Source organism: Ictalurus furcatus, chromosome 9, assembly GCF_023375685.1.
Source record: "Ictalurus furcatus strain D&B chromosome 9, Billie_1.0, whole genome shotgun sequence".
Taxonomy (NCBI): domain Eukaryota; kingdom Metazoa; phylum Chordata; class Actinopteri; order Siluriformes; family Ictaluridae; genus Ictalurus; species Ictalurus furcatus.
The window spans coordinates 18,730,773-18,747,792 of record NC_071263.1 but is presented as its reverse complement, the minus strand read 5'-3'; the positions used below and the strand labels follow the sequence as shown (position 1 = coordinate 18,747,792).

Genomic DNA, 17,020 nt, shown 5'->3' with positions numbered 1-17,020 from the left:
GACTCTTTATCCCAAAGTTAGAGCTCCATCTGCTGTACAGAAGGTTTGTTGGTCTGCTTTATACTTTCTTTGCATGTTTCCAAAAACCTTTTTTTTGCTTTTGTTTTTGTTTTTTTTTTAACTTCATTTGCTACTAAGACATTGAGAGTGTAAATAGAAGTGCCATTATGTCCTTATGGAAACAGCACACCCAAATTAGCTTCGTCGCACCTGTCCCTCTATTTATAAGAGTGAACACTTTACTGCACCTGTGCACTGTCACTCAGCCTGTACCATCACTGGCTGAATAAGATGCTAGTCTACTAGCACAGCATGCATGTCATGCAGGGAACATATATACACATATAATATGATCTCCATGTGATGTCCATGTACTCTGTGACTTTGACGTATCCTGTCCACCGGTAATATGCATTTAATCATTTAGTCATAATTATACATGTGAAAAAGAAAGATGGATAAAAGAAGAAAATGGTTACACATTGAAGATAATTATTTACTCACTTTTTAATATATCAGAATGCCAGTGAATAAAATAATCGTTTACTTATTGAATCAAACTTGGCTTTTTTTATTTTGCATTTTTGGTACCTTGTTTTGTAAGGATGTATATGATGATGATGACAGTCCCCCTGAAACCACACACTTCCTTACATTCCATAGCTGAATGCAGTATATGGGGATATAAGGAAGTATGTTATCTCAGAGAGTAAATATGAATTCCTTTATCTGCCACATTGCCTCCAATTTGTGGTGTAAAATATAGCATACAGATATCTACTAAAACAAAAAAAAGTATTTGCTTTCATAATTTAAGAATATTTATGATATTATAAACACCTTTGACATTTTAAGGAGAATTGGACACTTTATCGCCTAGCAAGATAACATTAACTGACCTGGTAGAAATAGTTTTGTTCATTTTCATGCACACGAGAATATAAACACATTGTGAAGCAATTGATCTCTCCTTCCTGTTCTCACCACCAAAAGAAATCAATTTATTATTTCCTAGAAACCCTTAATGAGCTGAAATTGCCACTCTTATTATGCAGCAGTTATGAATCCAACTTCATGGTTCCCTGGAAACGCGTTAAGACAAGCATAAGGCTCTGCACATTACTTGCCCAACCCTTGAAAGCTGGTCCCTCACTCGTAGTGGAGTTTGTCCACCTTGGCCTGTCCCTCTGTCCCCTGTGCTGCTCTCCCGTCCATATCCTCCTCCTCTGCAGTCGTACGCTGGACTGTATCCAGGCCAGGCTTGGCTTCTCAGCCTTTTCTATGAGCCGCCCTCCCCCTTGCTGTTGGCCTTCCACCTGTCAGTGTCCTTTAGAGGCCTGGGGCTCTCCTGCACCTCCTGTTCCCAGGCCTCAGCACTCTGACAGGGCCAGGCAGCCTGTGAAATCACACCTCTCAGCTGTTCACACTACACTCGAGACACCCTATACCCACTGCTCACTCTTCCACTGAATGTCAATGGCTCCTTAAAAAGGGAGTACTTTTGGGGGCAGGGATGACTGCGAGACAACTGCGAGGACTTTTTTTATTGGGACAGTGGAGCAGAAAAAAGGTTCCAGCAGCACAGCTGACTGCGGAGTTTGTAATTTTAGGTATGTCATATACAGGGACACATAGTCCAATGTACCTTGTCTTCTGTGACCAAAAATGATCACTAAGCCTTAATCACGTTTGATCACAACTGCATCTCAGGCATAAAGAGCCTGCAGTGAATTAATCACTTTTTTTGTAATGGCTTTTGATTTTTGAGATCAGCGGCAGTCAAGGTTTTGAACAATATACAGTGGGGTAGAAAATAGAGTATGGAAACATAGTAAGGAAAGCATCTTTTATATTCACCAGTGAGGCAAAAGCTGTCATGGTTAACATAACAGCATTTGGTCCATGGATTGGATTAAGTTCTTGTTTGACTGATTAACTGCATGTGAGCATGAAAACAGAATGCCCCTGATGAGCTCATATACATTTCCCTTTTTCCATTTCAACTTTCCATCCAGTGGCTGCGGGATCACAAATAGGGATCCCTTCCATGGCTGAAGCTGGAAACAGGACAGCACAGGGAAATGTGAACAGGGAAGCAAACACTTCATGGCCACTAAGGTCAACACCTGTGTTCTCAACTCAACCAGAGAGGCAGGGTAGTTATGAGACAAGCTCATACATATAAACACTGATAGTGAAGGACAACGATTGACACTATGTCAGTTCTACACGGGGTATGACAATCTGCCTGCTTTACTCTGTGTGTGCTTTACTTTGGCAGAGTGCCAGACACATGGTCTAGAAATAACTGATGAAGATCTGATTATGGCACTGACTCTGGAATACACCCCTCACTAAAGTATTTTTCCTTAACACTATTCATCTTCCTTAGTCAATAAATGCATTATATATATATATATATATATATATATGCTTCAAAACTGTCATCAATTCACAACTTTGTAAAGGACACACATTAAAACATGACAATATACTAAGGGATTTTCAATCACAATACAACCTGCTCAACCTGATGAGTGTTTAAATGGCATGCTACAGAATGTAACTCATAATGGGGTCTGCCAGCTTATTTTTAGATTGCTAAACACACTGCTGGTGGTGTAATAACTTTGTCCTCCATTCAAGAACTCCTTTATCTCCTTGTCATTACAACTACAGCTTACGATTTAAACCTGTCCATTCAGTTATTCAGTTTAGCCTCTAATGGTGTGCATACATTTTGTAAAATCACAAACGAATTCTTGACAATGTACCCGTCTTTGTTTCAGATCATTTCTTTCATTTTTACAAAATTACATAATGAAATATCTAAGCATAAACAACAATACTTAGTGATATTCCATAAAATCAATGTTCACTTGAGTTCAGTTAAAGAATCAGTGTGTATGAAATAATGGCTTATGCAAACAATGACTACTTAATTGCTTAATTGTGCATTTATGCCCACTGTGTGACTCAGTACTACATCAGGGCTTTGGCACAGAAAAGACTGATTCACAAACCCCTGCTGACTCATAAAGTCCCCAGCATTAAAAGAGGTGAAGTCCTAGTGTGTGCTTGCCAGTTGCCAGGCTTGAGGTGGATACAGCTGTTCACTAAGGGCCACACGACCAGTCTCTTAAAGGCCTGCCATTGTGTATCTTCCTATCCCAGAGGTCAAAGGTACTGTAATCAACAGCTAAAAAAACAGGTGGTGATTCTGACTGAATGTAGCATGTGCTGGATTTCTACAGCAATTTACAAACTATATGGGATGTACTCATCGCCATGTGTGGCTTGGCTTTATAGCTGATGAAAAGTATAATCAATATTCCTTCACAGGGACAATGCTGAATGGGAGTACTTAAGAAATTCTCCTACCTACCCGTGTTACTATTATGAAACCATTAGTGTTGAGCCTTACAGCACAGAATCTCATCATAGGAATAAACCTATTATGCACACACATAGGAACACTCTCATTAAAGGACAGATGGGCACACCATTCATTATTGTTATATTTTTCAATCAAGTGTCTCAATTCAGTAATCATGCTGAGTTCTGTCATCACTTTGTGTAATTTGTACTTTGATTGGACAATATTTGTTGTGTGAATCTGCAGTCTGGGCTAGAAATATTTTTGCCCCAGTCTCCACTTCATAACATTCTGTGATTCTTTTTGTTTTTGTTTTTTTTAAAATTTATTTATATTGATTGTTTTTTCACTTACGACCATTGGTGGTGCTGTTGTTTTTGGTTGCAGAAAAAAGTCAAACGTAATGCACTTTAAGCCATCAACAGCAAATCAGACGATGTAGATCTCAGAAAGTTAGCATTATTTTAACTTATTTTTTTCTTCAAAGAGAAGTAGAGTAAATGGCCTGCTAGCCCATTTTCATCAGCCATTCATCCTCCTGAATTATCTTTAATAAGTTGGACCCATAAATGTGTGTCCACTTTCAGTCCAATAACTAAATAAATAGAGGGCTTCACAGGGTTCAGCAAAATAAGGCAACATACAGTATACTGAATATGCACAGAAAATCAGAAACTTATTCTGGCCACTGTGCTCCAAGGTAGGTCATGGATGATTAAAGTTGAATTTCAACGAATAAGTTTATACAGTAACATGCCACAGTGCCTTGGGGACTGGCAAAATGCTAAAGGTATTTCGAGTCAAAAAGGAATCGACAGCTGACAGTTCTCTCTGGAGACATGAACAATAGACAGATCCAACTTTTCACAGACTGTCATGTATCTACCACAGGGAATCAGCTTAGAACATAGTGCTTGGAGGGCTTGGAGACACTAGTTTTTTGAAGTTATTGATTAGTAGTTGACAGGGCATAACAAAACCCCCTTTTTAAATTGACACCGATGCTTGCTCCCTCTTCCCATACCACAGTTGAAAAGGCAGCTGGTGGTCTGCTTCGCACATACACACACACGCGCGCGCTCATACACACATTCACACACGAACCGAGGGCCTACACATGGTCCACACAGCAGGTGGAGTACGACCTGAGAACTCGCCTCCTCCAGCAATGTCACCTCTCTTCAAGGCCAGGCTTTTCAGCTGGGATAATGCCCATGTCTCATGTGCCCCATCGTTTAAGTTCCTGCGAGCTTGGCAGGGCAAGGAAGCAGCTATGCACATTTAGCACATTATCTAAATCTCTGGCATGCCATTCAAGGCCTACTGTGGTCTTCCCTGAATGTTTCATGACAGTTGTGAAGGCATTTGTTTTAAAACTCACATACATCATGCTTTGTGTGTCTGTTGAGAGATGAGAAAATTCGTGAAATATTAGATATTTTATACATATTTTATATAAGCATATAAAGCATACAAATAGCTAACATAAGGTCAGTCATTGGAGCCTCCAGGAATATTTCACCTAATCAATCTGAAACCCTAAAGCAGACTAATATGAATCAAAATAGTAGAAAGTGTCCAAAAGTGTTCTCCATCTGAGAACAAGTGAAGTAATCCTGTCACTGAATATGTTGATAAAATTACGATGACTTTGAGAGATCAATTCAATTCAACTATAGTTGTATAGCACTTTTAACAGTGGACACTGTCGCAAAGCAGCTGTACAGAAATCTGGATATAATTTTTTTATTTAAATTGTATCCCTAATGAGTAAGCCAGAGGCGACCCCGGCAAGGAAAACCTCCCCGAGGCAACAAGAGGACGAAACCTTGAGAGGAACCAGACTCGAAAGGGAATCCATCCTCATCTGTGTGACACTGGATAGTGTGATTATAAATCATTTCACTTTTGAAACTGTATACTATAAAGTCAAGCAGTGCTAAGTGTGTTCAAAGGAACCTGAGTATAAGCATCATTAGAGTTTTAAGTTTCTTGTATCAAACTGAAGTTATCAACCGTTCAGTGATTGAGACAACACACTTTCTTTGAGCAGACATTCTCACAGTTATACTGTTAACAGCTGATACTGCTAAGGAAGCCCATGTATTTTTGCAACATCTTCAGGACGTTAGGCAACAAACTGCATATTGTTCCACTGTGCTCTACACATGCTCTGTCTCCTTCATCTTACCCTGTTTACCCACTCTTGGTTTGTAGGCTATTCTAAGCAGTGGGAGGCCTACAGAATATTCCTACTGACTCCAAAAAACTGATGCTTGTTACAATACCCTATACACAATAATCTTTCTGAAGTGATTGCTGTTTTTTGATATTGTCTGTTCAATTTTATGGCACATGAGTCACAAATTTTAGCTCTTACTATTCAGAGAGAACTTTGGCCAGTGTTTCATTTCATCTTATCTTCAAGAAGCCTTGTGGATGATTTGCATAGAGGTTTTTACCCACATGAATTCAACAAGCAGATGTTTCCTGATGAAATGAGAAGTTTAAGAAGACAAGAAGAGAAAGCGATACATATCTAGGGTCACTAGTTTCATGTGCCCTGGTATAGCTGCTATTCTCATAACCTTTGTCAGGTAAATATCTATACGATCTATGTTTTCTTAATTTTCTGCATTAATCACCTTGTTAAACTCTTGTAAATGAATATATACCACCAATATTTCAGACTTTCTTCATTTCAGCAGCTCACCATAAACATCTAAGTTAAGGCAAAACGTACTCAGTGATGCATTCACAAAACAACAGATTAAGGCCATTAAGCTGTAGTTCCTGAGTGTCCCTTTTAAGAAACTATATAGTATTATTCGGTGTATGCTTTAAAAATCTATTATGTCTAGGATTCACATGAACGATCACTGATGTTCAGTATTTGACAGTGGGTGGTGGGAAACACCCTTTTGACTAATAAGAGCTGTTCTTTATGCTTCAGTACCTACGTGCACCAGGAAAGTGCTTCTCTTTATCAGTAGCATTTGCCTCTGTAAAGAAGTCAACCTCTTCAATGGGTCTGGTAAGCTACATTTTCAATATCAATGTAACTGTGGCTCACATTTCCTGGAAAGTGTCTCTAAATATGCATGATGAGATGTGTATATGTTTCAATTAAAAAGAATATAATGAGTGATAGTGTAAGTTTGATTTGTAAAGGTATATAAGGTTTTGATTGCAAAAGTTTGTGTGTATATAAATTATATATATATATATATATATATATATATATATATATATATATATATATATATATATATATATATACATATACACACACACACACACAGACACTTGACTGAAATGTTTCTCATGATCTTAAAAACCTTTTGATGTGAAGGTGTATAGACAAAATCTAATATTAATTTCTTTCATTAGAAAACTAACATTTTATATACAAAAAACTATATTTTTTTAAATGGACGACTTGGAGCAAAATATTCTGAAAAGCAGCCAATAAATGTCCAGCATTCGTGGGAACTGCTTTAATATGGTTTAAAAACCATCACAGAGAGATTCCTCAAGAAACTGGTTGAGAAAATGCCAATAATACATTCTTGGAAATTCTAGGTAAAAAGTGTGTCTACTTTGAAGATGCTAAAATACTAAATTATTTTAATCCAGAGTTTTTATGACTTTATGTACATATACCTTTACCTTTTATGTATATACATATGTTTATATGTATGCGTGTATATACACACACACAGACACACACACACACACACACACACACACATATATATATATATATATATATATATATATATATATATATATGTGTGTGTGTGTGTGTGTGTGTAACATATTTATAAAAGGTATATGTACATGATGTCATATAAATTATATATATTAATTTATTAATTTTTTTAATATATATATATATATATATGAAAAAATGTACTTCTTATTTATCCTAATACCTTTCACATATAATATTGCTATGAAATTATTTAACTGACAATTAAATAATACTTAATTCAATCCAGTAAGCCAGTTTAACTAATTCTGAGGAAAATGTTAAAGACACACACCATATACACTGTAGGATGTAAAAGGTTTTCTGCAGAATGGGTATAATTTCTGTGTGAAATTGATCAGTTCACTGGTTTTCAGCATAATTCACACCCAAAGCTCTACCCTGGAGATATTCTTGAATTTCCTCGAAACAAGTACTTCTCCCAGTTTGGAGTTTACTATGGAGAAAGAGATGGTGTTCCCTATGTGGCACATTTAACATGCAGGGGTATGTTGTGTATATTATTTATACATACTGTATGTTGATAATTGGTTTATACAGCATTCTTAAAAAGAACCTTTCCATTTTAGACTCGGAGACAAAGTTTGTCCTCTTTGGTCGGGCTTTGAACGCCACTATAAAGCTGGACCCAGTTGATGTAGTTGGGACAAAATACAAAGTGAATAATTACCTGGATGAGAAGCACCCACCTCGAGACTTCTACTCCCACATCAAGGCAGAGATTGAAGAAGCCATGACTAAGCCCGTCACCTATGATATCCTGTTCCACAACAGTGAACATCAGGCAACACTCTTACGCTACGGAGTCAAAAAGTCAGAGCAAGTGAGAAATAAATTTTTCACTAATCATACAATGAATAAATCAGACTCATTGTTTTGCACTGTTACAATTTTGAGATGTTTGTGTCTATGTTAAAAAAACCCAACAAGCATTAAGTTTTCAGATTTTGTATTCAAGATGTAAAACTATACTGTTAAACAAATCATAGTTACAGTACTATGCAGGGACAATAATACTAATGAGTAGCAATATATTAACACCCAAATAACTACTAATAACTGTGAAATAATGTTGGGAAATTACTAGGTAAGTGATAATAATGTAATGGTTTGGCAGTTTATTATGAACTAAGCTATAATGACCAAGTCTTATATATGTCCTTGAAAAATGATTAATTACAAATCACATCAGCTTCTCAAACGCTGTCTTACCTACTTTGACCTAGAAATGAGACTCTTGCTATAACACTAGTGTCTTGTAAAATAGATCATTCTTTTCTGCATGAGTATGTGCACGAGTGTCTGTGTTCCTTCTCAATAATCACCAACCACAAAGAGATGGCTCACATAAATACATCACTGTATATCATACGTGCCTTACTTCCATAGTTACTGAGATATCTTTTTCAAATATTACCCAAATGAGTTCTCCAGGACCTATATAACACTTGATAATTATTGCTTAGTTCATAATGAACTACCAAACCATTACTTTATTATTACTTAGTGAGTAATTACCTGGTATTAATGTGTTATTGAACAGTATTGCTCCCAAGGGTTTCCCAAATCTCTACCAATTGCAGTTTATATGGTCAGATGTCTTACAGTAAATCTACAGATTTATATCAGGACATACTGCTAGACTATAATTAGGAATAAAGGAGGCCTTTCTTGTTTAATTGTGGTGTCATGTGGTTTTCAGATTGACAAAGTCTACGCAAAGATAGTTCAAACCTGGCGTGAACCATTTGTGAAGAAGAAATTTTGATTCAAGTTCTCCAAATCTCCACTTGAGGGCAGAAAAGAGACAGTCAAGATTGTACAACAGAAGCATGGCATAAAATCAAAGTCCAATAGTTAACATGTGATTCATTCTGTGTTGTGTGTTTGGAGAAATCGTCCATGTTGTGGTACTGGCGAAGAGAGGAGAATGTGCCATTAGGACAATGAATGTCAGCTTTCATAAAATGCCTGAAAAGGAAAATTGGTAATACGAATAACAGTACTTCAGTTTTCATATTCTGTTTTTACTTGGAATAATATTTCTGTCCTAAGCCACCAGTTTACAGAACTACTATTTCACTATATTGTTTTTCTACCTTTCCACTCAATGCTGAAGTGAAACATTTCCCTTGCTCCAAACTCTCATCACAGTAAGCTATCATACACTGAGTTATTGGTGTGACATGGAAAACCCTTTTAAAGAAATATTTCAGATATATTTCATCAATAACCAGACAGAATTATTTCCAGCCCTTCTCTTTTGACATATGAGTTATATCAGACTTTATGTAATTTGTACCCTTAGTACGGGAAACCTCTACTCTTTCCATAATCTGAGGAGCCCTATTTTCTTTTTATGTCTTTAAATGTCTTTATGTCTTTACATAATGTTCTTTACGGAATTATATTCATAAGCTACATGTATATTAGAATATAGTTTGTACTCCACAATGCCAGCATAATATTCTTTTGGAATGTAATTTTTCTAAAGTTTTGCTTTGTTTTCTGCAATTTATACTGGGCAGACACTGTAAATATTTTAATATGAGCAAAAGTTGGAACTGCAGTGTTTGCATTATCAGCAGTAAGAGAGATGTGCAGCAAGAGTAAGCAAATAGGCAACAAGAGAGATTGGCTAAATGTATTAGTCCTGATTAAACTGTTGTTCATCACAAACACTCAAGTGTAAAACTTCCTGACACTTAACTGAATAACTGTTTTGTGCTTCTGATTTTAACATTACCATTAAAGTTCACACATTAAGTTCTTACATTTATTCATTTAAAATTCATCCAAAGTGATGCAAGCCATTTAAGAAACCGTTAAAGAAGTCTAATAACATCCAGACAAAAATAATAGCTAAGGTCAAAGCATTATTCAAAATATATAGAAAATTGTCCACAACTAATAAATGTGCAGTTAATCTGTCAGCATGTGACTCATTCTACAATACTATAATACTTTAAGATTTCACTTGTATTTTCAAGATGACCAAAGTGCTCTGAAGAAAAAGCTAGCCCAACACCTTATTGTTGTTATCAAAATATTGATTACTATGCCCCTCATTTTAACCAGGTAAAGGACTTCTAGAGGAGGTTGGAATCAAGAGCTGTGTAATTTAGACCATGGATTCCAAACAGCAGGAAACAGACAATAGCTTTAAAGCAGTGACATTCAGACACTGAGTGATTATTGATCTCTCTGGTTTGTGATGTGGCCTTGCTTAGAGCTGCATAAGTCACAAGAGGTTTAAAGGTGATGTATGGCCTGATTATTTTGTAACATTAACATTTCATGTTTGCCTTTGTATTGCTTTCATTCTACTTCCTGGTTTCTCCAGTTCCACCCTGAGCTCCATCTTGGATCTTCTCCACATCCACTGACTGTTGTTTGCACCTTTGTCTGATTTGTTAACACCTTTTCTTTATTTATACATTCTACATTGTCTTGCTATGGCTTGTTGACTCCAAATTTCATCCCAATTCTTTATTTTGTTTGTTTTGTGAAGTTTTTCACTTTTTTCAGCCTCTGACCAACTCCTGGCCGCCGTCATGGCCGCCTTTGATGCCTTATTAATGGTTTCTGTTGACAGTTTTTCTTTGTAGCTGTCTCTGCCTGACACCACAAACCAGAACGATCAATAATCTCGCAATTCCTACTCTAACTCCTGGTGCTACCTTTCCCTGCCTCAGCACCTGGTCCTCCCAAATTATCCTGTGGTCTGGTGTGTTTAAGCTCAATCACGGGACCTGTTCCATTCCTGGTACCTCATCTCAGCCTCTCTTCCATCCCTTGTCTTAGTCACAGTGTCTAGGCCAGATTTTCTCAGCAGCAAGTATTTACAAGTGTTAAGCAAGACATACGCACCCTATAAAGACAAATGCTGCATCCCAATTCACGTTCTAGCTATCCTAAATAGTATCTGAGATTAGAATTAGTGTGTCCCAAATCATTGTATATTGAAATGAGTATTCCTAAGGTACCCAGATGGTCTACAATTTCCGGTAGATTTTCAAAGTGTGGATCCATGGACACTTTTTCATCTAATATTGCCCACAACTCCTTGTGTGAGGGAGGAGGAATTTTGTGATGGAGTGCTTCACCAAATTCAAGGATCCACTTTAGAGAGGTGTACATGAAACGTGGAGAAATAAATCAAGGGAATGGTGAATTTAATTATATAGTATAAATTATATAAGGAACAATGAATTAAGAAAAGCTGCAACAAGGAGTGTGTTTATGGTGAAAGTGTGCGTATCTAGGTAACAACGTTCTCTTCTGTTACATGACGTTTTAGTATATTTCCCAGCACCTGCATACTCTTTTGCTCCAAAAAGTGTGTAATTTTTCTTCACAAAAAGAGTACATACTGTACTTTTTAGTACAAGTATAAGTAGGCGAATTGAGACACAGCTGTTGCTGAGCAGAGCGCTGACCTAGGGTCCTTACCTGGATGTGAAGTGCCCATAGGCTCCTGTGCACTTAAATGCTTTGAGGCATTGTGCAGAATATGGAGCAGGGTTGTGTATGAGCTAAACATATACACCAGGAAAACACAAATTTGCTAAGTTTTCTACCACACATCACAGCCTTTTATTGACTTTGTTGATATGCTGTTTATTCTCCTTTAAAGTAAGGGGAGTGATTTTAACCATCATTCACTTTTGGTCCCAAATATGGTGACTACAAGAGCAAAATCAGCTGTCTGAGTTTACAAAGCTCTGCATGATCTTACTATATAATACCTGAGTAAACTCAATCTATTATGATCTGCCATATCTGTATCAAGAACAAAATGTTTTTATCAGTGGGTACAATAATGAAAATTATAGCAGAGGACAGCTTTTTTTCCCCTACAAAAAGCCCCCCAGCTTTGAACTATCCTGTCTGTCTCTGAGAAGTCTATGCTGAAAACCAGCTTGTTTAATCTGGCATTTTGTTAACCGTTTTTACCCAAATAAAGATGCAAATTAGGGCTGTTAATGCTAACCCTGGCACTCGTACATATTCAGTATGGATAGCATTGGTGGGAAAGACTGCTGACATCTCAAGGTGTCCTCATGCCTGTACTACCTCCAGGTTGTTTTTTTTTAGTTATGCTGTCATAACTAGACCTGTTGGAGGCCCTACTTGTTCTGTGATTATCATACACCATGTTGTGCATGCTTCCATCATACGTAACAATCTGTTAAACCTGTCTTTTGAACTGTCTGAGTGTAATACTGCTGCAGGATACTGATACACTCCCTCTGTTGTGACTGCTCCTGCTTCTTTGAATGCAGTTGTTTGCACATACAGTTCAAATTCCTGCTGCAATTAATTCTCACCTGGATGCTCCAGAGACCTGTACTTCCCAAGGCTGCTATCATAATTATAAGGTGTTGTGTGTGACCTAAACCTGTTTAATGCTATGGTCATGTTAACAATCTTTCTCACAATATTCCCAGATCATATATTTTATTCATTCATTCATCTTCAGTAACAGCTTTATCCTTATCAGGGCCATTGTTGATCCAGAGCCTATCCCAGCAACACTGGCCATGAGACTATGGACTACACCTTGACCGTCACAGATTCCCAGATCAGCCATCCTACGTATATATATTTTAAAGTACTTTTAGAAGTTAGAGGGTGAACTTAATGTTCACTATTCCTCTGTATGACCCAAGTACTGTTAAATAAGCTCAATAGCAAAAATCTTTTTATATGGTAAGGATTCTGAGTCTGGTGTCTCTTGAAGCTTCCTCCTTATGCCAGAAATGTAACTGAATCTGTCATTAGTCTTGCCAGGTTTCGTTTGTCTATATACATATGTCCCTTTGTTTCAAATGCATTATTGCATGTTGCTTGTGCTAAGTTTCTTAAAGCGTCTTTGTCTGATTACCTGTTCCTTATTATTCTTGTTGTGTTGTTACTCGTTTTGACCTCTGACCTTCAATATGGATTTGCCCAATCTGACCCTGTCTCTGTGCCTTGAACCCTGCAGTGGATATTGATATTGATTTTTGGAAAGTCCCCTAATAAAAGAATACACACGTACATACTACTTCTGGCTCCCATTGCTTGCAGTTTTTTGAAGAAGTGGATACACACACAATAAATAGCAACATTTTAGAAATAAAAACTACAGTTGAATTACTTACTGAATTGTGATTGCCTGTTACATATGCTAACATATGCAGTATAGAAACATCCGTTAAAAACAAACATAACTCATAAGAAAACCACTATACTTTGACATGCTACTTAATCTTAATTTGTTAGCAATAACATAATATTAGCATAAAATTCCCTAACAGTGCCCTGTTTTACTGATGTTTCTGGCTTGAGATGGTTCAGGAGCTTATTCCATTTCAAAAGTTGCTCCAACTAAATAGGCACTTTATCATAATTTGCATAATTTGCTTAACTATGCTAAATCTCATTGCCATGTTGCAATTTAGGAAAGTTAATTGGTTTAGACACAGTCACCGTGCCAGTATATTTATAAGCCATCCTCTCTAATGAGTCTTCAGTAATGCAGCTGTCCTACTGTATTAAGTGTGACACTTCACAAAGCAGTAATTTTAGACCTATACAAAAACAAGTCTTCTCATCAACCCGCTTTATATTTTTATGCCCTGACCTGATCATCACTGATGGCATCAGAGGAAACAGTAAAACCCTCAGTCAATCAAAGACACAAACCAAGTTATCAGCATGGTTTTTCTAGCTCATCTACCTTGTTTGTGTAAAAGCTAGGCCTAAATTGTAGATTTGCATACCTTTTTGAAAGTAAATCTTATTTAACATACATAGGAGATTATTTCCAATAAAGAGAGAGGGAAAAATCGCAACAGTAGAAGAAGAATTTCACCAGATGATGCTTTAAATTCTGTATGTAATTCAGTGGGTTTATTTATTTGTTTGTTTGTTTATATATATTTATGGAATCATGATAATAAGTTCATACATTGAGACTTGTTTGAGAATTTTCTAACAGATTGTCTAATGAGATTTTTATTTCATAAACACCAATTGAAAGAAGTGTGAAAATGAAATTCAAATAGTAATCCATTTTAGATATGCACTTGTACTTCTTCATGTTTAAATAATAAAGTGTTTTTTCCCTGACATTGAAAAAAAAAGTCATTATATTCAGTCTGTATACAGCTCAAAGGCATAAAGCAATTGGTAGTCATGAGGGGAGATGTGAAATATAGAGTAGGGGCTACCAGAGATATCCAATAATGCAAAACAAATAAACAATTATTGTCTTACCAGAGAACCTAATTTAGTCCTTGGTGAAAAATCAGTTCGATGTTTATTGTTTGGTAGGATTGTTGTAGTGTCTGCTCTATGATTGTGACACTAACTTTATTTATTTATTTGTTTGTTTGTTTGTTTATTTGTTTGTTTTAAAAATAGCAATAACCATTGACATTCAAGTTCAACTACAGCACTGGATTTAATTAGGTGTATGCCTAGCAAGACCTCCCAGCAGTTGCAATGAGGAATTATAAAATTATACATATTAAGTCTCAACTAATGTTTTATAGACATATTATTTCGTCAATAACATTTTGCTGTTTGATTTCTATAATTATATCATTATCAAGTTATACTGGCCCAAGAAGCTGATTCACACAAGTGATTTTATTCAACCTATGTCCTACTTCCAAAAAGGGGCAATGGTTTCTCTCAAAGCACATTTACACATAAAACATAAAGAGGGAACACATCAAGCGAACACTGATTATATTACTTTTTATCCTTGCCTGAGTGAGTAACGAAGTATCATGCACCTCCCTGTATGGTAGCAGTAGGTCTGTCCTTACATGGATTTCTCAGCTAAATTGTCTTGGTACATGATATGGTAAACATACATAAATTACTTTTGCTTTAAAAAGTTTTGGACTGTGTTTACGTTGTGAAAATACAGGAGGTATTTATTCATTCATTCATCTTAAGTAACCACTTTATCCTGGTCAGGGTCTCTGGATCCACCACAGGAGGTATGTTAATTGAAACTCTCAAGCTTGCTATAACAGACAGCATCTCTGATAATTGTATGTGCTACATTACACAATTAAATAATCAATTTATTAACTTGTGTTCATAATATTCAGTTATAGAGCATAAATTCATTGATTCATTCATTCGTTCATGTTCAATACTGCATTATCCTGATCAGGGCTGTGTTAGACATGGACTGTATACTAAGAACACTGGAATTCACCCTGAATAGGACACTAAACCACTGCAGGGCAGCATGCACACACACATTTGCACACTCATTCACACCTTTAGAGTAGACTATATAATATTAAATTTGTAATATTCAATGATATGGAATTTAAATATCCAGCTGGATGTGAAATTATAACATTGAAAGTTGTGTCCTTATTAAAATGATTATGACATATACAGTCCCCTCTGAAAGCATTAAAATGGCAAGGGCAATTCTTTTGTTTTTGCTATACACATTTGGATTTGAGAAGAGAAGATGAGACGATAGATCAAAATTTCAGCTTTCAATTCTTATTTAAATCTAGATGTGTTAAACAACTTAGAACATGGCACCTATGATGACAGACCACCCAATTTTTTTTGAACAAAAGAATAGGAACAGACAGTCTTAAAATACAGTCATGTGGAAAAAATAAGTACACCCCATGGAAATTGTTCGATTTTTTTGACATATTTGGACAAGCAAACATTTGATCCTCTTTGAAAAAGTGCCTATTAATAAAGTTGATACACTCGATCAAATTACACATACAATTGGCATTTTGTAGTCATTACAATTAACATTAACAAAAAACAGATCAGTCACATGGAAAAAAGTAAGTACATCCCTACATTTATCACACCTTCATATCCATAAAATTAGAATCAGGTGTTCAAGATTTGGTGAAAGTGATTAGAACCTGCTTATGGACTGCAGGAGGAACTGGAGGTCTTATTTATACCTCTCTCATATCTAGTGTGTGGTGTTCCCTTTGCTATGGTGGTGTGTGGTGTCATAATATGTACTGTATGGTTGCACTACTTGTATTGTTCTCTGCCTGATATATCGCTTTGCTTGTATTTTCTCATTTGTAAGTCACTTTGAATAAAAGCGTCTGCTAAATGAATAAATGTAATGTAAATGTAAATAATGCCAAGATCTAAAGAGTTCTATAAGGCCTTCAGAAAAAAGGTTGTGGATGCCTATGAGTCTGGCAAGGGATTTAAAAAGATCTCCAAATTATCATCCCACTGTAAAGAAAATCATCTACAAGTGCCACAGATTTCAAACGACTGACAATTTGTCCAGAACTGACCATCCCTGCAAATTCAGCCCATGAGCGGACCGTCTGATGCAAAAAGAAGTCTCCAAGAACCCCAAAATTGAATCAGAGGCTCTGCTATTAAGTTTTGCAACTGTTGATGTCAAAGTGCATGCTTCTACAATCAGAAAGAGAGATTGCACAAATTGGACCTGCGTGGGAGGCATGCCAGGAAAAAGCCTTTGCAAGACTACAGTTTGCCAATGAGCATATAGTCAAAGACCAGGCCTTTTGGAATAATGTGCTCAGGACAGACAAATCAAAGATAGAGTTGTTTGGAATTGGTCTCTGAAAGCAGATAAACATGCTGTACTAATCTAAAAGATGACCTTTTTAGGTGTGCATCCTTGTGCAGGCATAGAACACAACGTACAGCATGAAATAAAAGACAATATCTCTCACACCACAGTAACAGCAGACATGTTTGGAGCAGACCAAAGACATCTTTTCAGGAGAAGCACCTCATACCAACTGTGCAGCATGGTGGTGGAAATGTTATGGTTTGGAGTTGCTTTGCTGCCTCAGGGACTGGACAGCTTGCATAAATTGATTCAACTA

The 17,020-nt window shown here is 36.5% G+C and overlaps 1 protein-coding gene across 3 annotated transcripts; it reads left to right on the top strand.

Annotated features, from left to right (window-relative positions):
* Positions 1-5,946: 5,946 nt before the first annotated feature.
* Positions 5,947-9,919, top strand: plaat1l (phospholipase A and acyltransferase 1-like). 3 transcript variants are annotated; one of them, XM_053633728.1, is made up of 5 exons: positions 5,947-5,973; positions 6,330-6,410; positions 7,505-7,634; positions 7,718-7,971; positions 8,851-9,919. In XM_053633728.1, exons 2-5 carry the CDS (start codon positions 6,402-6,404, stop codon positions 8,914-8,916), a joined length of 459 nt encoding a protein of 152 aa, XP_053489703.1. In that variant the 5' UTR covers positions 5,947-5,973; positions 6,330-6,401; the 3' UTR covers positions 8,917-9,919. The 3 variants fall into 3 exon arrangements, with proteins under 3 accessions (XP_053489703.1, XP_053489702.1, XP_053489701.1); XM_053633727.1 differs by lacking the exon at positions 5,947-5,973 and having other exon boundaries at positions 6,271-6,410; positions 7,718-7,967; positions 8,851-8,991; XM_053633726.1 differs by lacking the exon at positions 5,947-5,973 and having other exon boundaries at positions 6,277-6,410.
* Positions 9,920-17,020: the final 7,101 nt, after the last annotated feature.

Bases quoted from the DNA above. Each gene is read 5' to 3' on its own strand.
- plaat1l (XM_053633726.1), top strand. From the start codon at position 6,321: ATGCTTCAGTACCTACGTGCACCAGGAAAGTGCTTCTCTTTATCAGTA. The intron at 7,635-7,717 runs GTATGTTGTGTA...TTTCCATTTTAG, and splicing joins GGCACATTTAACATGCAGGG to ACTCGGAGACAAAGTTTGTC. The intron at 7,972-8,850 runs GTGAGAAATAAA...TGTGGTTTTCAG, and splicing joins GAGTCAAAAAGTCAGAGCAA to ATTGACAAAGTCTACGCAAA.